Genomic DNA, 25,569 nt, shown 5'->3' on the forward strand with positions numbered 1-25,569 from the left:
AGAATCTAGGGAGAGCAAGTGCTCTGAGGCCACTAAGTCAGTGTGACGTACCAGTTCTATGCTTTTTTGGGAAAGCATGTGAACTCCTTCCCTTTATATTAGTGTGAATTATGATTCCAAATAATCATTGCTTCTAACATAAACAGTTTCTAATATAAACCATTCCTGCTGGTTACCACAGACAGCCTGAGAGGCATGGAAAATTTCAGTTGTCACATCACAGTCACCCAGAGAATAGCAGTGGTGATTGAAATTATTTTGCAGTGGTTTGAATAATGCTGAGTGAAAGGTGATACAGAATTATTGCACTTCAGAGAGGGCAATAGCAGACTCAGAAGAAGCAGACTCAGAGCTGGCTTTCCTTTTACCTGGCCTCTCCCTGTGGGATGTCGGAGCTGACAAACCCACTGATTTGTGTGGCTAATTTCCTAATCTTTTCTTTGCCTCATCCAGTGCCCTTTGCAGCCTTATACCAAACTGGGGAGGAGGATGGATGAGAGGATGGCTAATATGGCACAAGAGAGTTTACAGATAAAGAGTTCGAGCTAACAGCTCTAAGTTAGTAATGCTTTATTGTGGTGCTTGATCATCTGACAATCAACACACAATACAATAAACAAGAACATATGTGAATGTGTGTTAACTAGTATTAATTAATGCATTAGCTATCAATTGGACAGCTAATTACACTCTTACTGCTGTTAAGACTTCTTTCCTTTAAAAAAAATAAATGAAAGTAGAATTTCTTAGCCAAAGCTAATCAAATGCATATAATCTTTGTTTCTGCCAAATTCAAAAAAATTAAGTATATCAAATATATTTACTGAATTCAGTTGGCGTGTACCACCGTATAACAGCTGTTCCTGTAATGGTTTTACAGACTGCTTAAGTACTGTTAGAGGGTGAATAATACTCTAAGTTCCCATATGTTTGAATACAAAGGATATATTCTCCAATGCATACAACTTTCAGCAATGCTTCTTTGCTTCATACCTGCAAATAGAGACCAAAAGAAGCATTCATTAGTGCTATCAAGTTTATTGTCCATCAGAAAATATATGTAGGGTAGGTTGTTTTCTGATTGGGATGTCTTTTTTTGCTCAGAAATTGCTGGTTAAATTCTAAACTTTATTAAATTAGAATTTAAATTCTAAATTTTATTGTTCAGGTGGTTCAAGGCCTGATGGTAGCTCCCAGGTTCACTTGGCAACAACACACCCCAAAACCAGCAACCTTGCATTGCTTTTAAAGTAGAAAAAAATTGTGATTATAACTGTTTTATTTGCTGCAGCTGCAGAAACTGAAACGATCCCTCTCCTTCAAGACTAAAGGCTTGCGGAGTAAAAGTGCGGACAATTTCTTCCAGAGGACTAATAGTGATGTGAAATTGCAAGTAGACTTGATGCCTGAGGTGAGCACAAGCACTGGGCAGCTCCCCAACTCAGAGACCCATGTGTCTTCACCCACCAGAGTCCAGCAGCTGCCAGAAAACAAGACTCACATCTTCCAGGAGCACATCTTCAAAAAACCAACCTTCTGTGATATCTGCAATCATATGATTGTTGGTAAGAAACCTTTTTTTTTAAATCTCATTGTGTGTCCATGCTAGAACTTGCAGGGTGACCTTTCTCTAACTTCTGTGAGCCCAGATGTCTACTTGAGAATATTCGTGCAGAGAAGTTCTGGACTTACATCATATCTGCCACAGGCTAGCACAAGTTCTATATTGGTTGACCGATGTCTTGCCTTGTAGACACATATTGTTATCACAAATTACAGGTGAGGGATTCAGCTGGAATCAAACTCCTCTGTCATTCAGGTTATACTGAGCACCAAGCACAAGTTCTGTTTTATGCTACACTAGAAGCAGCAGAAATCCATATTGCAAATATGTCCACTATCCTCACTCTTTTCCACACCAGTAATTTAAACTCTCTTGCTCCTCGTGTCTGCCCTCATAGCCCACATGGCCCCCAATTCCCTTTCACTGTGGTGACCATGCCTACCTTCCTAAGCTGTCCCACATATGACCTAAGGGACAAGAAGTAGCATCTTCGGGGTGGTAGGCTCTTATCTGAGAGTGTGTGTGTGTGCGCACGCGTTGGCTGTCTAGGGGGAATATTTTGGGACACCGGGTCAAAACCCAAATGTAACAGCTGAATTTACACTGCAAACTTTCTTGGGATTCTTCTACCTGATGCCTGCTCTGCACAAAACCTCATATTAACTTTATACCCTTGAAAGACAGGCCTCTCTGCTCACTGAAACTGTCCATGAGTATGTAAGTTCCTGCCAGGGACTGAGTGACAGACACAGAGGAGCTAATTTTGTTATTGTCTCCAGTGTGCAGAAAAAAACTTCATGCTGAGCCCCTCTTGTAAGGTAATTTTCAGTGCAGTGTGAAGATCTAAAAAGCCAGCCTTCATGCAGATAACCTATGGGGCTGTGCAAGGAGATGTCAAGAGAGAAGTGCAAGCGCCTGGAGGTGTAGAATGTGCATGGCCACCACAGTGGGAAGCTGCAGGAGTTGCTATTCAGAAATCTGATCCTAGAAACTCACATCCTCATGGATAGTGCTGTGCACGTGATTTGGTCTTCTTGCTTACTTACCATCTATTTGTCCCAGCACAGTAGAGCAGGAATAAATTCAATGGCAGTTTACCAATGTGAAAGTGAGTGACACGATTTCCAAGCTTTTAGGCAGGACGAGGAGTTAAACACTGATTTAGCTTCATGTAGAAGTAGTACAGGTCTTTGGGTATAAAATATTGCCAGTAATTTCTACAGCTTACTGTAAGAAACTTATGTCCCTTAGCATGGAAGTCATTGCCTTTTAGGTAACAATATGGTAAGTTCTTGAAAGATGCTGAACGGACTGCTCAAGATTTTTCAGATGAGGGTGCTCAGTGTTCCCCACATGGGTGAGGAATTTGTGTTCTTTGGAAAAGGCAGCTGTCTACAGAACATTACATCTCATGCAAGACAATCTTGCTTCCATAAATTAACTTATATTCTCACTGCACCACAGCTGTACTGAATCCAAGGAAACCGAGGAATTTTAATCCCAAATTTTTCATGTAATTTTCCAGTCTTTTAAGGTTTTTTTCTACTTGAAGTGGTAAAATAAATGAAAGACAGAAGCAGTAAAGTATCAGTATCAGGGAAGTTCACAGTCCAGAGATTGACAGGAAGTCTGGAAGAGCAGTTAGTTTATATATGGAAAAAGGCCCAGAATTTGTCTCCTTCAGTAATGTGGATGGATGTTCTATCAAAGCTTATTTTCACAAATATATCCTGCAAATATAAGTTCTTTGAATTTCTGGCAGCTTCTTGTGAAGTTGTATAGAGATTAATATCATCACAAATCTGCATGACTCAGCAGTACTGTTTCAAAATACTGCTGCTCATGACAGATTATTGCTGGCAGAAAACTTTGCAGAGAGTAAATCCAGTTCATAAACACCCATGCCCTTCTCCTTTGCTGGGCAATCTGTGTCCGCCTGGAATAGGAAAGTCCTGAAGCACAGCCCTAAGCTTCAAAACATCAGCTTTAACCCCCCATGCTTTCTGAAATTTTTTCTGTTCTCTCTGCTGAGGGCTTCGCTTTTCTCTTCTGTATCTCAGCCACTTCGATAGCTAAAGAGGCCTTTTATAATTGCTGCAGAAACTAATGTGACCTATTTTGTGTGGTAGCAGTCTGAGTCAGGTGAATTGCTCTGACCTCCTCCAGCTCATCTTTGCTTGGAGGTAAGGCAGAGAAGATGTTGAGAGTTTTACCTTGTAATGCCTTAGAGTATAGATGCCCTGATTTTCATAGACAAATGTCTTCTCTATTCCTGCAATCTTCTCTCTTTGATCCTTACTGCAGTCATGTGTAGTTTTGCTGTATTGTATTTTAAGCAGCATGGTAGATTTAGATATTACTGTTTGCTGTTCAATTAATCCATATAAGTTGTGCAACTGTGGTTATAGGAATAGTGAAACGAAACAGGCAGCTTTCAGGAAACCCTGTCAAGCCTGCTCCCAAAGACAGACTGAAAAAGCCTCACTTCTGTTCAGGGACTCTGAATTTATGCTTGAAACATGGAGCCTATTTGTTCTCTCCATTTTTATTTTTCACAGACAGTGACATTTAAGAACAATGAGTCTATGACTTTAAATTCCTCATTGATGAGAATAAAGGCAAAGACAGATACATGTTTTGAAGACTGGAGGAAAGAGTCCAGGAAAATTGTGTCTTGACTTTAGATGGTTTCAATTTTGCCACCAAGAATGTTTCCAGGTTCACCTTAAATGGCTCTCTGATCTATGAACTAAGCAGCTCTGTTTGGTACGCGGCAGTGTAATGAACAGTGCACAGCATGAATGTGCACCAACTGCTTCAGTCTCACTCGTGCGACAGAATCTCTCTGTAGCTTCAGAGTGAACAGGACACTTGGAGCACAGGCAGCAGGTTCCCTATGCTGCTCTTTTCCCAGCCAAATGAAAGAATTTGAAACATTATCTTACTACAAAAAAATACGTGCACCGTCTTTGATTCCTGGATACTGTGAGCCAAATATTGCCTTTGGGATGCAGTATAATCAGTATATATATATATATATCAGTAAATTTACTCTTTCAAATGTTTTTCATGCATCCCAGAGTGCAATGCAACATATTCACAAGAAAATCTGTTTATTGATTTGATTTCAAAAAAGAAAAAAGAGTATTAATAGTGTGCTTCATACCTCACTTCAGAGGCAGGAGTCAGAGTGTTCCTACTAACTGTACTAGACTGGAACTCAAGTTCCACCTCAGTAAACAGAAGAAAAATTTGATACAGAAGCAGTAATTTTCTGACAAATTAAATAATGAGGAAATTTCCCATTTGAGGGAGCTTTGAAGAGTGCATGCAGAATCCATTTTACAGCATCTAATACTCCAGTAAAATCATCAGTTCTAATAATGAATTCAACAGTAATAATTCACATAATTTCAGACCAAATCAATAGTGTGTTGGAGCAGACTCTGTACTCCTCTCTCCCACTCACTGTTTTGCTGCCGTGAGTGCCTAGCATCAGTTAGTTTAGGACTGAGGTTTCAGCTCCATGGAGGGCTACATATTTTCCTAAACATATCCACCTTTGAACATCCTCTCACAGTATGTCTCTTAGAAAACCATTAATTTACTGGGTTTAGTAGTAGTATTTATTACTATTTTAATATCTAACCCCAGCAAGGGAAAATTTTGATAATCAAAGTGTCTTGTGGAATGCATTACTAGATCATCATTTAGGAGGCACTGGATTTATGGGGTTTTTATTTCACATCACAGCGAAAAGAAAACCAAGTCAGAATACCTCTGAGTTTGCTTCATGTTATCTACCACTTTCTGTGTTTAGCAAGAATGTGGTAAGCTTTGGCAATGGCAAGTTAGGGGAGGAAAATTGCCTGGCACCAGCAAAAATAGATACTGTTAAATTAATGTTACATCAGATTACAGTCTTAAACTGTGCTGATCAGAAGCAAGTTCTTGCTCTTCTTCAGTTTCTGGTGTGTCATCAATCATCTCTGTGACACTTCACTGTTGAAGAAAACATGATGTCAGTACTCTATAGTTGAAAAACATTGTGTATTTTTTAAGAAAAACCTCCATCTGTAGACTTCTCAACGTTTTACTCATTTCCAGATCATTTCCTGTGCTGATTCACATGGAAAAAATGTTATTTTCCACATATTCCAAGAATATTACATGTAATTAATATATTCCCATCTTGGTCAAATATAAGTAATGCAGAAAAAAAGTAAGGCGCCTTGCTTTTAAGAATATATTGCTTTAAAGTCAATCTTTTAAAGCTGTGTTTTAAAGAAATAGATGCTCATTTATAACATCACACGTTTCTTTGTGTTTCTAAAGTGTACTTAGCTGTTTCACTCCATTCTTAACCTTAACTATGGTACAGAATTTTAACCAGACACCTGGTGTTTTGGCATACCTGTCAGAGCATGTTTGCCTGGAACAAACTTGCAGAAAGACCAGAAAAAACTGTGGTCTGCAATGCCCAGTAATAGTCAAAACCAGGTCCTTCTGGATCATGCCACCCCTGGCTTAGGTACCTGAGATATATGCATGTATAGATGTTCTCAGGGCAACCAGGTTTCTGGTTTGGATGCAGATTCTCTGGACCTTTGCAGCTCTGGAGGTAAATAACTCAGTACCTGCCTTCTCAGGGAACTAACCAAATTCCACTTAGAGAAACCTGTGGAAAACAAATAAGCTAGTAAAAAAGATAAAACCAAAATATAGCTGTAGCATAATTTCCTTTCAGTCTATTAATCAATAGTGCTTAAGCAGTGAAATTTTGTTATCCCTTCAGTATTGACTCACTCCTATCACCCGTCTGTTCCGGTTTAGCCAGTCATTCTGGAGTTTCAGACAGCCAAAAAAGTACCATGAATAATTCTTTCTCACTTCATCTTTTAAAAGCCGCCTGTATTTCTTTATTTCTCTGTGCAGTTGTGGCTGCTAGAACTTTCAACCACTTTTATCCCCAAAGCTGTATTGAAACATCCTCCAGAAAGTTAGGCTCAAAGCTGATAAATTGGCAAGGTTTTCAAATGCAGGAATAAAGGAAAGAAAGAGGTCTGGATTGAAGCCATGGTTCCCCTTTTGTATTAGATCCTGCATTTGAATTTCTTCTCTTAGACTATCAGTAACTGCGACTAATAAGTACTGGAAAAACTCCATGGTTAGAGGAAGTGTTTATATAACTGTAATTTATGTGGATGTTTATTAAATATAGAAAAATTTCACAGGAACTATGACACAGTGCTTTCTGCCTCCAGTCTGATCAGCTCACTCCTAAAAAATACGCTTGAATTTTTTTAAGCTTGCTGCCTCACTTCATTAAGTAGGCATTCTGGTTTGGTCCAAACCTGCCTATATGCAGCATTATCCAGGTAGACAAAGGTGCAGTAAACAGTCACAGATGGATCACCACTTCTTGGCAGCTAGACAAAGTAGAAGTACTCTTGGAAGCGTGACTCTAACTGACTGCTTTCCCAAGGCTATGGTGGTTTGGAAGATTCTTTGGACAGAGATCTTGGAAAAACCAAAACCAAAAAAGGGCATTTTTATTTATCTTGCAGGATGAAGGAAAAAATAATGTTATTTATTCAGTCCTGCCCTCCACTCTTCCCAGTCTCTCTAGCGTCTCCCAACACAGATGATCTTGAGGGAAGAGCTTCATCAGTATGGGAGTTGCAGGGAAGGGTAAAGAACTTCCAGTGAGGAGGACATACTCCTGGAGCAGGACTTGTGTAGTCACAGCCGAGCCTTCCCACATCTACTTTCCGGATGACAAACTACTGCTACTACTATATCAATTTCTGTGTGAATGGTGTTTGTTATTAAGACTTTTCCCATGGAAAGAGGCTTTCAAAAGCAGACTCCTTTTGTTTTGCTTGTGAGGAAAATCCATGAAATTATGCCTGACCAATCTGACTGCCTTCTGTGATGGCATGACTGGCTGGGTAGATGAGGGGAGAGTGGTGGATGTTGACTACCTTGACTTCAGCAAGACTTTTGACATTGTCTCCCCTAACATCCTCATAGGCAAACTGAGGAAGTGTTAGATGAGTGGACATTTATGTGGATTGAGAACTGGTTGAATGGCAGAGACAGAGAGTCTAGATGGACACTCACTGCTAGTGGTGTTCTCCAGGGGTTGGTACCAGGTCCAGTCTTGTGCAAATTATTCATCAATGACCTGGATGAAGAGGCTGATGCATCCTCAGCAAGTTCACTGGCATTACAAAACCACGAGGAGTGGCCAGTACCCCAGAGTCCTGTGCTGCCACCTAGTGAGACCTGGACAACCTGGAGAGTTGTACGGAGGGGAAGCTCCAGAAATTGAGCAAAGGCAAATGCAGGGTCCTGCACCTGCGGAGGAATAATCCCAGACACCAGCACAGACTGGGAGCTGACCTGCTGGAAAGCAGTTCTGCCAAGAACGATTTGTGGGTCCCAGCGGAAAACAAGCTGTCCACGAGCCAGCAGTGCCCTTGTGGCCCGGAAGGCCAATGGCATCCTGGGGTGCATTAGGAAGAACATTGCCAACAGTGCAAGAGAGGTGATCCTGCCCCTCCACTCAGCCCTGGTGAGGCCACGTATGCTGTGTCCAGTTCTGGGCTCCTTGGGCAAGAGATACATGGACCTCCTAGAGCAGGTCTGCTGGAGGGCTACAAAGATGACTGGGGACCTGGAGCACCTCCCTTAGAGGACAGGCTAAGGGAGATGTGTCTGTTCAGCCAGGAGTAAAGGCAGCTAAGAGGGGATCTCATCAATGTCTATACGTACCTGAAAGGGGGTGTTCAAGAGGATGAAGCCAGGCTCAGTGGTGCCCAGGGAGAGGACAAGGGGCAACAGGCACTCATCTGGCCATTATCCTGTGCAACCTGCTCTAGTAGAACCTGATTCAGCAGGGAATTGCACTAGATGATCTCCAGATGTCACTTCCAATCCCAGTCAGCCTGATTCATTGAAAAAGCGCCACTGTATAACCTTTTCAATAACTGGTACCAGGTGCCATCCCATATATTACTAAATGATCCACAATCCCTGTCTCTACCTCCTCATTCCCTCCACTAAATTTACTCCTGTATTTAGGAGACTTCATTTCAGTATATGACAATGCATAGCTCTGGGCACGTAAATCTTCTTCTTACTCTTTTCAGAGTCAATATGAGTGAGAATTGCTTAAGTAATCTCTGACCTGCTGTATTAAGGTTTAGGGCAAACAAAAACATGGTCATCTGGACTCTCCAAAATTTCCAAACAGTGGATAGTTTGTCTGTTAAAATAAATAAAATGGTAATAAACAGATATAAAGATGCAGAAACACATATGGTATGCGCAGTACAGGTGTACTCCATCTACTTCTACTCCTATTTTTGATAAACATGACAAAAAGTATCCAATTCGCACAGCCCCACATTTGTAGAGAAGCTACAGGGGGCTACACATTATCCCTGCATTAAATTATTTTGCTTTGTTAACAAGGAGTTAAACACACTTTAAAGCAAATATTGAAAAGCAAATATTTAGTTTCTTTATCCTCTGGGAGGGCTTCCTCCTCTGAGATGAGGCAAAAATGTTATCAGTAAATTGGATAATCAAGAACTGCTTAGCTGAGAAAAGAGGGTGGAAATATATTTTAAATTCTAATTTGTCCTTGAACAGCATCAAACATGTTTCACATTTGTTACTAGATAATTTTCAAGCTCACTTTAATTTGGGGGAAATTGCTATTAATATGAAACTGCAGTTAATCCTTAGTCAAAAGAGACTTTAAAAAATGTTGACCAACATTTGCTGTTTAATTAGGTGGAAAACAATAAACATTTCTAGAACATCTACAATTAGTATTTAAATGTGATGTTAGCCATGGTGGTTTTTAACCAAAAAGTACATTAAAAAACCACCAAACACCCTACTCAGTAGTGAGCAGGCTCCTGGTACCATTGCTCCTGGTATCAACTCTAGTGAATAACATAATGGAAAGCTCAAGGTTTTTTAAAGGCCAAGTAATGAAGCAGAATGCAAGTGGGGTTTTAATGTCCTGCTATGTACTTTTCCAGAGCTCACATGGGACATGAGGTGTTTACAGATAAGGAAATTAAGTGCATCTTCTTTAGAGCTGACCTTCTTGTAAGAACATTATTTTTCTCTTTAGAGCCCTTGTCTATCAGAGTGTCACTGTTATGTGGATAATTATAATGCTGAATAGCCGACAAAAGCATTATCTAGAAGCAAAATTATTAGAAGCTTTACCTTACTATGAGTTGCAGAAGTCTTAAAATGAGGCGCTCAACAGAAATGCTTTTGCAAGAAGTAGAGCACTGCCATCATGTAGAGTAAAATGCCTACCCACATTTGCTTGTTGCTGTCCTTAATATAGAAGGATGTCTCAGAGAGCAGTGATCCTTGTGGCTCACATGGAGCATCGCATGTTTTGCTGCTTTGGTAATAGGAATGCAAGTAACTGCAACTTCACCAATGCTCTTCTCTGAACTGCCAAAATTTTAGTTTTCCAGGTATACACAACCCAGAGCTGTTTTCCTCTTCGACATAAGTTTATCTTGTACACTGAAGGATGCTGCAAACACATGGCCTGACTTCTAATTCTGAAGACATGGTCTGTTAAAAATGACATGCAGTTGAAAATTATGATTTCATTGTAGTTTCCTTTATAATATGCAGGGAGTGATCTGTGTTTATCCGCACGTCTGTTTACAGCAGCAAGGTGAGATGTTGTCTGTCTTGCAGTGTTTATTACACTGTAATAAATTCCAACGTGGGGAGCATCTGGGTACCAGGTTTTATTGAAGAAACAATGACATTACAGACTTTACCCTATTTATTTTTTCTCACACTAACTCGCTCCCTCCCCACCACCCTTTCATTCCCTAAGTTTCCCCTTCCCTGCAGGGGGCGTCACTACTAGTGGCATTGGACAGAAAGTCACGTTTGTTCCTGCTGTGATGCCGCTTGCAGTTGCCCATCTCAGACACAGTCCCTCGGCATCCCCTGGCATTGATGTCCATCACTGATGTACAACATTGATATCCATCATCTTCAGGATCTTCCTGCATTTCCCAGATGCCTCCCAAGGCCAGGATCTTCACCTTCTTCTTCGGCCTCCTTCTGCTTTCTGAGACCACTTCTTCCTTTCAGGAATTCATCTCCTGGGACCAAATCTTCTTTCTGGAAACCACGTTCCCAGTTCCTCCAGTCTAAATAATATATGGGCATAAGAACAGCACATGATCAGCCTTTTAACTAGTGCTCTGGTCTCCTGTCTCTTTATTAACTGGAGGATTTGGGATACACCGCTTTTTTTAGTCTACGTATCATCAACATTTCCAGCAGCCAAGAGTGGTTGCAGCTTGCAAGTAGCAGCCTTCTGCCTGAGAGTTCAGGGGTTCAGTTTCAGGGGTTCCGTTTCATACATTCACCCACACACTTACACAGCAGTTACCTGCTGCCTGCTCGTGTTCACAATTTCAGCAGTTCTTTACTTATGACAGCTCCTAAATCTTAGTATCTGTATTGACATTTAGCTTTGTGCCAGTACCTTCTGGCACACTGATCTGCTTTTTGCTGGACTTTTGGTATACGTTATAGCTTTGTATGCTGCACAACTGTGCAACAGACTGATACAGCTGCCGAGACTTTTGCTACTCCTGTGGGTTTCCTTACCCCTGATAGTGGTAGCACAATTGTGGTTGATGTTAATTAAGGTTTTTGGACAACAAACCATGTATCCATGCTGGTGCAAAACACATTTGTAGATGAGAAAATGTATGGCTTGTGTTGGTTTGGCTTGTTCCTATGGGAATCCAGGGTGAATTCAGGTAATGCAAATACTGTCTAGCCTTGGACAGCTTATAGGTAATGCACTGAATTATTTCTGTTGATAGACAAAATCCTAAAAAGAAGATTTTTGGTGGTTTTGATTTAATGATATAAATACTTAGACATAGAGTGAAGCTCCAGCTTAATGTCCCTGGTTTTTTCACACCCCAGATTGAACCTTGGGTAGGTAATGTTCTTTTTGCTTTGCTGAGCTACATAAACTTCTGTACAATCATTTGACAGAAGTTTTTCTTACTCATTTAATTAGTAATTGATGCCACATGGAAGTGTACCTGTAGGTGTGCTTTAGGCCAGTACTGCTATGTGTCAAGTAATGAATTCTTTCAGACCATAACAGTGAAGGCTGAGACTGCCTCTTTGAGAAGATGACAGTAGTTAATGAAGTGTTTTTACTGCCCAACCTGTGTGATTTCACTGAAATCAGTAACTATTTCTGGAAAAGAAATATTCATTTCCTCCACACACACACACCCCCCCCACCACCCCCACCCACCCTCCCCCCACCCCACCCCAACTGGCACTTGGTGTGAAAGGTTTCACTTGAATGTTTTTCCATTGGTTGGAAATTGGGAAGAATTCACAGAAAACATGATTAGATATTGGAAGGGGCTGCCCAGGGAAGTGGTGGAGCCACTGTCCCTGGAAGTGTTTAAGGAAAGCCTGGATGTGGCACTCAGTGTCATGGTCTGGTTGACGGGGTGGTGTTAGGTCATAGGTTGGACTTGATGATCTCAGAGGTCTTTCCCAAACTAATTGATTCTGTTATTCTGTGATTCCATATTTCCCACATGGAAAAGAAACTGAAACACATTTTGCTATAAAATGTGGTTGTAAAATTATGAAAGGTAGAAGCACACTGTGGCTAACTGTAGAAACAACTTCCCTGAAAACTGATCCCACCAAACTGGTATAACTACCCAGTTACTTATGGTGAACTCCCTCTAGTCCAAGCAAATCATGCTGTTGATTACACCTGTAGCTTCTGATGAGGTCCTCCTTAGCTATGTGTGATCCAAGGGAAGAAATGGGTTTGGAACAGAAATCTGTCCATGTGGCCAAATCCTGACCAAGCACTAGATTTTAGCCACATGTAGTTATCTTCTGTTGTTCCACTTCCCATGTCCATCACTAGTTACTGTAAAATGGAAAAAAAGAGGGAGGAAGAGTGGTCCTGGTAAGTCACCCTTCAGTATTTTGCCCCATTACCGCAGGCACTGCCAGTCAGTTTGTGCTAACACAGACCTGCAACAACACTGGGAGGCTGCGCTGGTGAGGGAGTGGTTTTACTGCAGGAGGAAAGAGCCAAAACCCTCAGTAAGTCTGAAATAACAGAAGGCCAGTGAACAACTGGCTATATATATACCATGGGGCTTTTTGGGCTTTTTAACTAAACATTTTATAGTTCTAATTGATTTTCCTGATCTTCTGGCAAATAGCAGTCTCTCATTTCAAGCCCACTGATGACGATGGAGCCACATAAGCAACAGGCTATGTTGAAAATCCATTAGCAGAGCAGAGAGGACATTAAATCCCTTTGCTGAGGACAGACTGTTCTTTTGTTCTGTAATTCTTTTCCCACATTTTCAGCAAGCTCAAAGTCCTGGTCTTCATTTCACATCACAGTTTTTGCTCGGATTTCTGGTTTCTGTTTTCCAACTCCTCTGTAATGGTGCAAGGCCTTTGGAAGATAAATGCTTTGGCACATGTGAGCAGCCCTACTAATTTCAACTGCTTTTTCAAAGCATTTCAAAACACAGGAAAAAAAAGGCTGCAACTGGGCAACTTTTCATTTCAACACATGTAAGAACACAGGTGCAGATAACCTGAGCCTGTCAAAACCAAGATCTTGTTTGAAATCTGACTTTCATCATCTTCATTCATCTCAAGAAGAGTTACTTAAGATGCTATGTTTACTAATACTGCAGAGACCAAGATCAGGCATTCATCTCTGCTTGTCCTCATTTGAGATAATGCATAAAGCCTAATTTCTCCATGTTCCCTTGTCCTGTTCTGCTCTGGCACCAACACCTCCCATAGGCAAGTCTATGCCTATCTTCCCTGAACTATTTTCCTTCTCAGCAAAGCAGCCCAGTGCAAAGACCTATAAGCACAGGCTCATCAATTTTGAAAATTATCTAGAAAAGTAGATGTTGATATATCAGTGTCAGTTAGTTCAGAGCAAAGAACGTTAGACATGATTTAGTGTGTTTAGAGCACTGGGACTTTTTCTTTCAATAATAGCTGTTAGTTTATTTACCATGGCGTTCCAGCATCCTAATTAACATTTAGATGATCAAAAACCTGAGATGATATTTTAAGAAGTGCGGAGGTGGATATTTCCTTTCAGGGATAGACTTTTATAGCAAAGCTGCTGAATATGTGAAAAGTGCATTTTGAAAAAACTTCTTGTGGCCAAATTTTTAAAAGACTTTATTTTAGCAGGGATATTTTTCATCTCTATAACAGTCTTGCAGAAAAACCTGCCCATTACTGCCTCATTTTTTTCTCAGCATGTCATTTCTAAAGAAAACTATGTCACTAGGAAGTCAGTTCTAATTTTATGCACTGTTTTGTAGCCTGCCTACATGCAAGGCAACTTTTCTTGCTATTTAAACATTGGATATTGTTATGGAGAAACTGGGGTAGGCACTCAAATGGACCCACACCTCTCAGTGACATATAATCTAAAATTTATTCATTTGACAGAATAGGTACCACGTTTGGATATCAAGTCCTACTCTACGGAACGTAAATATACAAGTTCCAGCTTCTCTCCACACCCCATTTGGTTTAGAGTGACACAAGGTGGACTCAAGGGAACAGGACACTTCAGGCAGTCAAGGCATCAGGTCAAGACCTGGCAGCTTGGGCCCAAGTTCAGATGTTCTTCCTCTAGCTCCAACATGTTGTTGGATGTCCCTGTACAGTATAGCCCATCCCAAGAAATTATTGATTTAACACACCCAGAACTCTGTACATTTTGAACTAGCAGATTTAACTGTAAAAAACAACACAACCCAAACCTTAATAAAGAAAAAATCTCATTACTAAAGAGTAACTCTGTGTCCATCAATTTGAATTCTCCATCAGGCATCAGGCAGCAATGACTTCCAGTGTTCAGCCCTCTAGGGTGGCTGGGGAAATCCGTGTTTAGCCCTTGATCTATAGCTCACCTGATGACCAGCTGAGGATCTGCACCTCTGTACTCTCCAAAATGTCAGTTGGGGCAAGTGATGAGACAGCATCAGTTAAAAAAAAAATAATCAGAAGGGTGCCAGGCATTAGGACAGAGGGTAGTTCCCAAGGTGGCAGGAAACACTTGGGGAGGCTGGAGGCCAAGGAGGGGTGAGAAAAGGACTTCCCAGCTCATTCTTACAAACCTAGTGGTTTGGATGAATTAGGCTCAAGATTTTTATTTGAAAGATCTGGATGTCTCACGTAGAAAATGCCATTTTCTGATCTTCTCACAGCTCTGATTGAGATAGAGCAGGGGAAGGAGGAGCGCTTGTCCAGCAGCAGCCAGCCACAGGGGCAGGAAGCAGCTACAGAGGAATTTTTAAAAATAGTCATCACTTTCAGCATCAGAGCTTTTATGCAAAACCAGTTAATTAAAAACTAAAAAGGGGGCATGAGAGGAGACTGCACAAAGGCTTAGAGATAACTGCAGAGGCACCAGTCCCATTTTGGGGATTTCCTCTTTTTAAGGTCACATCCTAAACCCTTCACTTCTGCAATACTGGCCCAGCTTGCTTAAAATTCTCCATTTCCCATAAATTTTGGCATGGATGCAGGTTTCTGGTGACAACTGTACATGCATTTAGGGAGAAAGGGGCAAGACACTTGTTATTTTTATCAGCCTTCCACAGCAGAAGTTGAAGTTTTATGGAAATTATGTAATTTTAAATGTATTTGGTTTTGAAAGTTTTAAATTAAAACAATTTCTGACTGGTATGTTCCTCTCAGGTGGAATGATAAAAAATAGTGGTCACAGCTGGATTAGCTGGAGGTGACAGTCTCTCTGTGTCTCTTTCCCTTCCTCTTTCTCTCTTTTATAGACTTGAACCTTTTAATCCTCTCCTTTTTGTTTTTTCCCCACTTTGGCGTAAGTGCCTAATATAGTTATGTTTATACAGCCAGTATAACATCATGTTGTTACCAACATTTGCAGTTTTCTTTGAAATTTCTCCAGGCTGTAGGCCTTGTTCTCCCTCTCCAGCTATTAATCTTATGTTGAGACTTGAAACAACAGGCAAAAAGCATCATCCAACAGTGCTGGGACCATAGCTGTGCTGGCCAAGAGGATGATACAGGTTCCCTTTGCATGTGTGTGACAAGCAGATTCTCATTTGCACTCCTTAGGAAAAATGTGACTTTCCTGAAATGCACAGTAGTTACTAAATTGCTTTTGTAGGAAACACAGACATAAAGAGTTGGAATCAAATTCTGCCCTGTTCCCTCTGCCTTTCTCTGCCTTCAAATATTTCCATTCACCTATATTGAGGTGTTCTGTTTCCATTTTGGCTTCCTCCAAAAAAGACTTAGATTTACAAAAAGTGATGCAGTGTGTCCTTTTAGTGGTATTTAAGGTCATATTATCAGAACAGTTTAAGATTCAATTTTCCATGACTCTTCTGGAAAACCTAGCCACTGGTTTAGATATTCAAATGGGAGCTAACCTAGTCATAGAGTATTTCTGGCAAGGTGTTATTAAACATGACCTGCTTCTCAAAACAATGCATCATTCCAGACCTAGGTGCCTGGATACATTAGCTGATATCTGAAGAAAATGACTGGGGAGAGCCTCATTTGTAAGTTTATTTAAGAGCTACTTGGGTATTCTGACATGAAATTTCCTCTTTTTTTTTTTCTTTTTTCCAGTGAAATACTGTTTCTTTTGTCAGTTTTGGCTTTTTTTGTTTGAGAAAGAAATATCAGCCTCTACAGACTGGGAGATAAATAATACATTAATGAATAGAACACAGAGGACATTTGTTCAAACATCTGTGTGGTTTTTTCCCTATGTGAATTTCATTACTACATTGACACTACTTCATTCACTGAACAGGACATGTTTAGTGTTCATGGACACTATAAGTCATCTAAACATATCTAGTACTTTCCATTCTAAACCCTCACTTTTGGAGTTTGCAATTTTTACAACTTAAACATTGGCACGTGGGCCAAAATAGTATTAGTGCAACCTCTGACAGTTTTACCCCTTAGTCCCTCAAAGGAGAACCATCTCATACAACTTTTGGCAAGAGACAAAGACAGTGAGCCCAAAAGAAAGCTCATGAGGTTTTTAATTACTTTGTATTTAGAATAAGGCTAATGTGGTACTCAAGAGATGTTGCTTAAAGACACACACTGACTGAGGAAAGTAAAAAAGAAATGTTGAATAGAACTGCCCATTCACCAAACACTGTCTGTCCTGTTTGGTGAATGAAGGTATTGTGCCTTGAATTAAAATAGTGAAAATCACATCCCCAGACAGCAACCAAAAAGTGACTGAGCAGAACTTTGCTCTGTCCTGCTCAGTATTTAACAACTGGCTTAAGCAACCTTAGTCAGGGTCTTTGGAAAAGAGGGTAGGAGGGATTACTTTTTGAAGGTAATAGCAAAAAGTCCATCAAAGCTGTTAGTCTATTCCCCCTTTGAATGAAAACCAGACACAAAAGTAGTTAGGTTACTCCAAGTGGAGCTTAATTGTTAAGCCTTTAGTTCCTGTATTTCTGATCTACCAGTGACGGAAATTATTCCAGGTGGGCTAAGACATAGCAGTGAGTACAGTATGTGAGTATCAGTAGCTTCCAGCTTTGCTTTAAGGTTGGCATAGGGGAATACCTGCTGGTGGGAATAAACAGTAGGCTGCAATCAAGCCATCAGCTATTTAGGGGGTCAGGAAGCAACCTAGAGACTGATGGTCAGCCTTGCAGGTTGTCAGTGTGTGTTCAGCAGAAGTCCCTGAGGAGACTTTGTTAGTGTCTGAGACTTCACTAATTGGAACACTGCACCTTCCAGACAGTCCTGTGACCAGCTTAAATACGAACTCTCTCCTTACCCTTCCTCTGCCCCATGCTTCAATACACGGGAAGATTAACCCCGTGGGAATAAGCATGCCACAGAAAGGCTTTCAACTTCAAACAAGGCTTGGTACCCTATGGCAGTGAAGTGAAATTATCCTCAAATAGTCTGCCCTATTGTGCTGTTGTAGCTATTGCTATTATTATTACTATCTTTGTCATTGCCTTTTTTTTTTACCTTTATGAGTCATTAATGCCACTTATTTTCTATTATTTAATGTATGTTTCAGACCAAATTCCTAACTTTCTTATGCTCTCTGGGGGAATTTATTGGAAAATAATGTTTCAACACATTGCTATATCCTGTGCCATTACTTTACACATAATGAAATAACTCTCTTATACTGGTGCATGACTGTAGAACCCTCACTATATGCACTCAGCTTTAAATAACTTCCTTGCAAGATCCATGTTCTGTCTGCTTTTCTCCTATTTCAAACTACCCAGATGTCTCCCAAAACCAGCCCCATTCAGACATCTGCATAAATGGGAGGCCAGAAATTGGTTCAATGAGTCAAGCCCTGGTCTCATTTGCACCTGTACTGAATGTGATCTCTTCTCCATGATGTGAGCTGTGACTGTGCCTCGGTTCTGAATCTCAGGAGCTTTTGGGTCAGATACACTGCCAGTATGTATTTGTCTGATTCCTGGCATGCACTGGTCTCGACACTGGCTTAGCCATGGTTCTCTGAGGTGGTTTTATTTAGTGTAATGGGGATAAGAAATGGAAGAAAAAATTATTCTGTGGAAAAAAAAGATGTGTCTTGTAGAAATGCCATTTTCAGAGCTTGAGATATGGTGGTGAAGTGTAAACACAGCATAAATGCTTCTTCTCCAAGCTCCTTAGTTATTCCTCAGTGAGAGGCAGGGAGACACAAGGAAATTTTTTTCCAAGCTAGTCCCACCATAAGCCAAGTAGTTAGAAGTGAAAATGGATTGAATATTGGAGCTTTTGGTAGTTACAGGGATTTCAATTTGATTTACAAAAACTTCTTGTAGACTCAAGTGTGTGACTGAAATACTTTTCTTCTCTTTGAAGCCACTACTTAGCTACTCACATAAAAAATATGGCATTCAGCAATGGAAATACAGTATTGCTCTTTTGTAATTCTCTTACTCATTTTCACATGACCACAGATTATTCTGAAGAAGTTGGGGTCTGATTTTTGAAAGCAGCACAGATGCTTCACATTCATTTTGCTCATCATTTGGACACACAATTGTTTTGACAAATGTGTATATTCTGTGATCACATGGTTATTACATGTAAGGACCAATATGCACCTTGTAAAGTTAACACTAAAATGGCTGGAAGAGCATAACACAGTCAGCAGGAAGGACTGTGAGACTGTCTGCCTTTACACAGCTAAATCTTAAGAGTCTTTTGGTACAGCAAGTAAGAGTTATGCTACTACAGACCATCATGAGAGGAGAATTAGACCCAGTGTAAGCACTGGGCCAACTGTGATGTCATTTTCCGTTTTTTCATTCTGCCCTATAATTATAATGAAAAACTGTGAGGGAACTACTCTTTTCTTAGTGCCAATTGTTGATCACCAGGAAGGGTGATTCATCATTTCATCATCAGTAACAAAAGCACAAAGCCACAGAAGTCAATATTGGTTTGGGCATGTGTAATTGAAAAGAAACTATAACTGAAAAAATCCTCACAGCACACTAATCCAAGTGCAACCATGCTGAAAAAGAAACCAAACGAACACGCATGTGTTCTTCTAAGAAAGCTTGGAAAAAAGACCCCAGAAAAGAGGCTAGAAAGGATGTCTGCACACACTGAGAGGTGGCTGAAAGGCGCAACAAGTGGGGAGTAGGCACTGACCCCAGTCTATGGAAGTCCCTAGGGCACACCCCACACTCAACCCCATTCAGTCCCTATCTCTCCAGCAGTCTCTATAAGAAGGTGGGGAGGATCTCGGTTCCCTACCCTACAGGAAGCACACAAGTGAAACACCTGAGCCTGGTTCACTGAAACCACCTATGGCTACCTCAGCCTGCCTTATCTGGATTGAAAGTGGCCACTTCAGACACCCCTTCCTCTGAAAGTGGAACTTAAGGCTTGGGGTTTGGCACCAACTTGATGAAACCTTCCCTGAAGGGCTTCTTTGTCTTTGAAGGTAGCACTTCACTGAATGAAACTGGCAGCATGTACGTGGTGTTGACTACTCAAATAACCAATGAGCTACATGAGTACTTTCAGATGCAGGATCCTTCTGACTAATATTCCTATCATGTCTGACTAATGAGGGCTGGTTAAAATGTTGAGAGTTTTTGGGGGTTTTTTACTACTTTGTTTCATACTCACTCTCACATTAGATATTAATGAACAGATCTGCTGTTTACTTGTTCTGTTTACACAGTCCTGTAGGGATTTAAGAGCTACTGCAGCATCACTGGCTGTATGAATAAAAGTGACTGTTCCTGACTGCAAGCAAGCAGTCTTGGGTCTGTCGTTTAGAAGTAGGTCCATACTGAAGATAATGCAGAACTTCTGTTGGCCAAGTGGAAGAAATCTGCATCTGTAAGGCAAAATTTCTCCTGTAGCTCCCCTACCCGTGACAAATAATTTTTCCACTGGCAAGGAAGGAGAGCACGGTCAAACTCATGGCACCCTCACTGCCCCACTCAGGGACATGCAAGGAGCCCTTCCTGCATCCTCTGAGTAGAGGATGGTGAGAGAAGCAGTCCCTGGGAGCAATTGTCAGTATTGTTTTGAGCATGTGTAATTGAGAAGAAACTAGAACTGAAAAAAATCCTCACAGCACACTAATCCAGTGTAACCACACAGGAAAAAGAAACCACACAAACAGGAATGTGTTAGCCTGTGGGTGGGCAATGGCAAGGGAGCTGGCTTAACCCTCTCACATACCCCTGGAGCTACCTCTCACCCACACAACCTGGGCCTCCACTGATGGCTTGGCTCCCCAGAGCCTGGGTGCTCCTTCAGTGGCTCCCTCAGGCATGCACAGCCATGCCAAGATCTTTCAAAAGAACAAAGGGGTTTTGCTTGGTGTTCATGAGGCAGAGACACTGTTGGTCAGATTATCATATAGCAGAGCATAATCTAATACGTATCTAAAGGCACCAACAGCCTGGGAAAGAGCCTGGGGGACAAATGGCTAAAATGGAGAGGCTGTAAAGAAAATGCGTGTACAAATGTGCACTTTAAAAAGTAGGTAAGGCAAAGAATGCTGTCAATATTTGCTCTACTGCAACTGACCTCATCAGTTCTTTCAGGTCACTTGCTTAAATGGATGGAAACTATTGATTTTGTCTAACTCAATCATTCCCGTGCATTTCCCAGGGATGAACGCTAAGCACGGACTGCGCTGTAAGGCTTGTAAGATGAGCATCCACCACAAGTGTGCAGACAGTATTGGACAGCAGCGTTGCATGGGCAAGCTGGTAAGTGAGCAGCTCAGGGCAGCTTGTGTTGGAGCCACTTCCTGTGTGTGCCTGAATTCCACGTGTGCCTTTAGCTGCCGCATTAACAGAACCCACACCAGATCACTCTACTGAGGTGGGAAAAGTGAAGACAGGTGGTGGGTGCCCTGTTGTGAATTTGGGCAATTGCTGCTGCACAAGAACACAAACAAAACCAAAGCACAAATCTGGTCTGCTTTGTGGATGTGAAAATACAGTTACAGAATACAAATTTAGCTAGCTAACAGAATTAATTACCTTGATTTCAACTGTGCTTGCTGCAAACCTCTCAAAGAATGCTATAAATTAATCATAGTATTTCAGTGGGGTTTAACAAATCAAAAATCCTTCAAATTATGTTTTATTGTCTTCTCCACTGCTAGAGCTTGAATAAAAAAACATAATTCACCTTAAAAAGAAAACCAAAGGATATTTCACAGTAAGACACTACAGAGTTTGAAGTAATCTCTCAGCAGGAGGGGCTGGGAGGAGCCTGCCTCTGTATGGACACAGCACATTAGTGCCTGGGTTGCCTTCTGAGCAGCAAAATCTCATGACTGGCAATGGCAGCACATTGTGTCTGAGATAATTCTAACCCACCGTGTTGACTGTTATGGGAATATGGTTCTTTTTGGTTACTTTTGGAAAAGGAACTTGGAAAAATACCAGCTGGAATGTGAAAACTGAATACATATATTCATGTTGCAGATGTTCTCAGATTTGTTGCAACTTGAAGACACTTGAGACAACTATGAGCTAAAACCAAAGAGTTTCACTATGTTAAGTGATGGGAAAACGCAGGCATTGACTTCAAAAGGGCTACAAACCCCACCTTTCACTGGAAAGATCTTTTCTCTCCAAGAGTGTTCACTGAAAGCTACTGTTGTTTATATCCCTGAGGCAAGTCTTTAGGTATCTAAACCATAATCATAGTTCTAGTGTGAGGCATTCTGGTATAAACAGTTGGTCTGTGAAGAGCTGAATGACAAGCCCTGGACAAGGCAAATATTACATCATGTTAATCGATTCATGCATTTCTTGATTCCAGCCTCAGCTCTTGTGGTTACCAGTTTACAAAAACAGAAGAGTAGAGACCAAATTTACATCAGGAAGTTGTCAGCAAAGTCAGAAGTTTTGTGAGCTCATGCTCATACTCTGTCTCAATCTAGCTTGGAGGTAAACCAAGGCCAAAGAATCTGGAACTTATTCCTCTAAGACTCCAAGTTTATCAGTCATCTCATTCTTTTTTAGTCTTTTCTGCAGCTCATTACCTAAAGAACTAGTTGTCTATCAGGTTTTGACGTACACTGGAATGAGGATATGGAAAATACGCGTATCTCTGTGAATCTTCCCCGCTTCTCACTGTGACTAGAAGTTCTCACAGCCTGCAGACATTAGAAATCAGAGAGACCATTTGTGAAGCTCCAGTGCCTCAAAGGCATTCATTTTGAATACTGAGCATTTGCCTGAATTGAGATATGTTTTTAGAGTGATATGGGCCACTATTATTTGCCATATTTTGGTATTCTTTAATGGTATAGCTTGAGTTGTTACAGTGCATTTCTCTACAAGTGGACACTGTGGGGATATCTGGTAACAGCTTGGAGAGTTTTTTGACCTTAGAAGACAGAAAAAAAATAAAGCAGTGGAAGTTGCAGTCACACAGCAGTAAACCTTAGAAAAGCCTATAGAAAGGTTCTAAATTCCTTGGGTTTCACAAGTGCTTGTGTGGGAACATGAGGATTTGGAGTTAGGGTGGGGAAGGATAATCACATGTCTAATACAACACAATGAAATTCACGTTATATAAGAAGATAGGGAGAGGGAAGCTTCCCAGAACCTCTAATGATTCAGCACTTCTGCTGTAATTAATGAGTGCTGCTTTTGTGTAAGACAAAAGAAAAAGGGGAGCTGAAAATGAGCCCCTCCTCCCAGATAAATATGGGTAATTGTGTTTTTTCTAGGAGAAAAATCAAATAAATCTCTGATCTCTAAACCTCACAGTGACTGAACAACAGGAGGCAAATTTCCAGCCTGACCACAATGTTCCACCATTAACCAAAGAGCTGAGGCTATTTCTACTTCATCAATCAAGGCATGCAATGCACTTCACTTGGTTTTGTTTTTTCTCCCTCCAGCCAAAGGGATTTCGACGGTACTACAGCTCACCACTACTCATTCATGAACAGTTCGGCTGCATCAAAGAAGTGATGCCTATTGGTAGGTTTTGATTGCTTTTCCATTCAGTGTTCTTTTGGCAGGGCTCTGCAACAGCAGCAGCAGACTCCAACCTTGGTCTTTACCCTCAGCAGCCTTCCAGCTCCTTTCGGTGACTGGATGCCCTTCTTCCATCTCAGGAAAGGACCACCTCAAAGATACAAAGCTGGAAGAGGAGAGGGTGTGTCTATTGTATCTTTCACTCAAAACCCTGTACACATACCTTTTAGCAATTATACTGTTTATAATAACAACTACCTGAGATCAAGGTAGGAACTTGGAAGGGGAGAAACACTGGAATATTGAGATGAAGGTCAGAGCTGGGAAGAAATCAATAAAAGACGGGGAGATCAAAACAGCAGGGGGCATTCAAATCACTGGTCTGGCTTTTGAGGGATGCTGCTAGGTTCCTGTCCTTTTTCATCCACACTTTTTACTTTCCTCATATTTTTCCTTATTTATCATGTCTACACATTGTCTAAGAACTTGAGAGACCACTTTTTCCTCACTGTAATACCAAACTTCTGAAAATAAACATTTTGAAATGGAGAAGTTAAGTTTATTCTTGTAAATATTTTTACCCACCAGTACTCTAACCAGGCAAAGCTGGAAGTACAAAAAATGAAAGCTAAAACTAGGCAGGCAGTTTAAAACTACTTGTCTGATAACATTTGCATTGTTACTGTCAGCAGTTTAAAAAAAACTGATTATAAGGATTTCATCTAAGTTTCTCTTTCTAAAAAACACCCATCATTTTTATCAGAATAGAAACATTTTGAATAAACTCTGGCTAAAAGATAAGGTGTGCTTTGCTCTAATCAAAATCCAAAATCTCTTGTATTTTCTCAGATTTTGGATAAAACTTCTCTCCTACATAGTGCTACAAAGGTACCGTATTCTACATGCCCACTGCCTTGTGTCACAAGAGAGGTTGAGGTCTAAGAATGCAAGATATAGAAGACAGTTTGGACTGAATTTGCGTATGCCCTTTGAAGACATCCATTTCTCTTCCATGGGAGATGATTTTTGTGGCTAGCTATGAGGGAGACCCGCTTTTGAGAGCAATCCAAGAAGTCACTTGTAGAGACAAACATGGATTAGAACCTCCTGGTACTTTGTCTTCCTACCTCCACACAGGCAGCACAAGTGATGATTAGGGAAAGAGAATGACAGATGAAGAGAGACAAGGTGATGGCCAAGAATTCAAGAGCCAGTATGAGAAGAGGATGATCTTTATGGGAGTAGAGAGGCAACAGAAAATTGATAGCAATTCCACTAAGTTCCACACTCACTTTTTATCAGGATAGTCTTTCAACTTGTGTCTAAGCATACGTACATGTTGGTAGAGGCAGGTGTTGCTCCAAGTTATGCAGGAACATGAAAAGAAATACCCTCAAGGGTATTGACTGATGCATGTTTTGCTCCTTCTGTTGCAGCCTGTGGAAATAAGGTTGACCCCGTGTATGAAACTCTCCGCTTTGGGACTTCTTTAGCCCAGAAAACCAAAAAGGGAAGTTCTGGCAGTGGCTCTGACTCTCCCAACAGAAACTCTGTAAGTATCCCACATCTTTCTTCTATTTTCTTTCTGGAGGAGCAACGGATACTCATTCACATGAGTGTGTATCAGAGTTCACAAAATTTGTATTTAAAACTGTAAAATAAACCCTAAAATCTTACTCTCAGCTTCCATACAGAGACCAGAAACTTGTTATTTTTGCAAATTCAAGTTTTATGTATCTTTTAGATGACTCTTGGAAAAAAGAGAAGAGTACTAATTAAATTAGTAAGCCGTTTTCATCAGATTGGGAAAGGAAATAGTAATCTTTTTTTTTTGCATATCCATAGAGAAGTGTAACAGAGATATGGAACTGTCAGGCTGGAGTAGATGCATAGCGCCTGTTGTTGATGGTGGCCATTTGCCCTTCACAGAAGTGATAATGATGAGTTAGGAGTCCTCAGAGCCTAGATTTAAAAGTGCATGACCCCAGTACAAGCCCAGACAAAATTAAGACACTGCTACTGCCATAAGGCAATAGAGTGGGACCTCCCCCCCGTCCAGCGCAAAATCATGAGGGAGGTATTACAGATGGGGGCTTCTCTCTCCAAACCCCAAATACAGACAGGTGTGCTCAGGTTGTTGTATGCAGACAGGGATGTTTTAGCCTTCACGCTAATGTTTGTCATTCGCTCTCTCCAATCATAAGTCACTTTCTTCAGGACCATGACAGGAGAAGTGGAGAAGAACAAGGGAAGCTATATCCTGCATTTGCTATATCCATACCCTGTTCAATAGTAACAATTGCCAATTTCATCCTTACAGAAATGGTTATTTATCTCAGTATTGGGATCCGTGAGATCAGGAGCTCCTTCATGGTGTTGAAAGAACATTTCCCACCCTCTCAGCCTCTCATA

General features: G+C 40.9%; 1 protein-coding gene across 2 annotated transcripts in view; it reads left to right on the forward strand.

The window, feature by feature from the left end:
• Positions 1-25,569, forward strand: part of STAC (SH3 and cysteine rich domain) — a 71,424-nt gene that overhangs the window by 22,370 nt on the left and 23,485 nt on the right. For both annotated transcript variants that reach the window (XM_048298712.1, XM_048298719.1), the window contains exons 2-5: positions 1,292-1,565; positions 20,822-20,922; positions 23,079-23,160; positions 24,594-24,709. In XM_048298712.1, coding sequence (XP_048154669.1) covers positions 1,292-1,565; positions 20,822-20,922; positions 23,079-23,160; positions 24,594-24,709 — 573 coding nt within the window. The remainder of the gene's footprint in view (positions 1-1,291; positions 1,566-20,821; positions 20,923-23,078; positions 23,161-24,593; positions 24,710-25,569) is intronic.

Source organism: Corvus hawaiiensis, chromosome 1 (assembly GCF_020740725.1).
Source record: "Corvus hawaiiensis isolate bCorHaw1 chromosome 1, bCorHaw1.pri.cur, whole genome shotgun sequence".
NCBI classification, from domain to species: domain Eukaryota; kingdom Metazoa; phylum Chordata; class Aves; order Passeriformes; family Corvidae; genus Corvus; species Corvus hawaiiensis.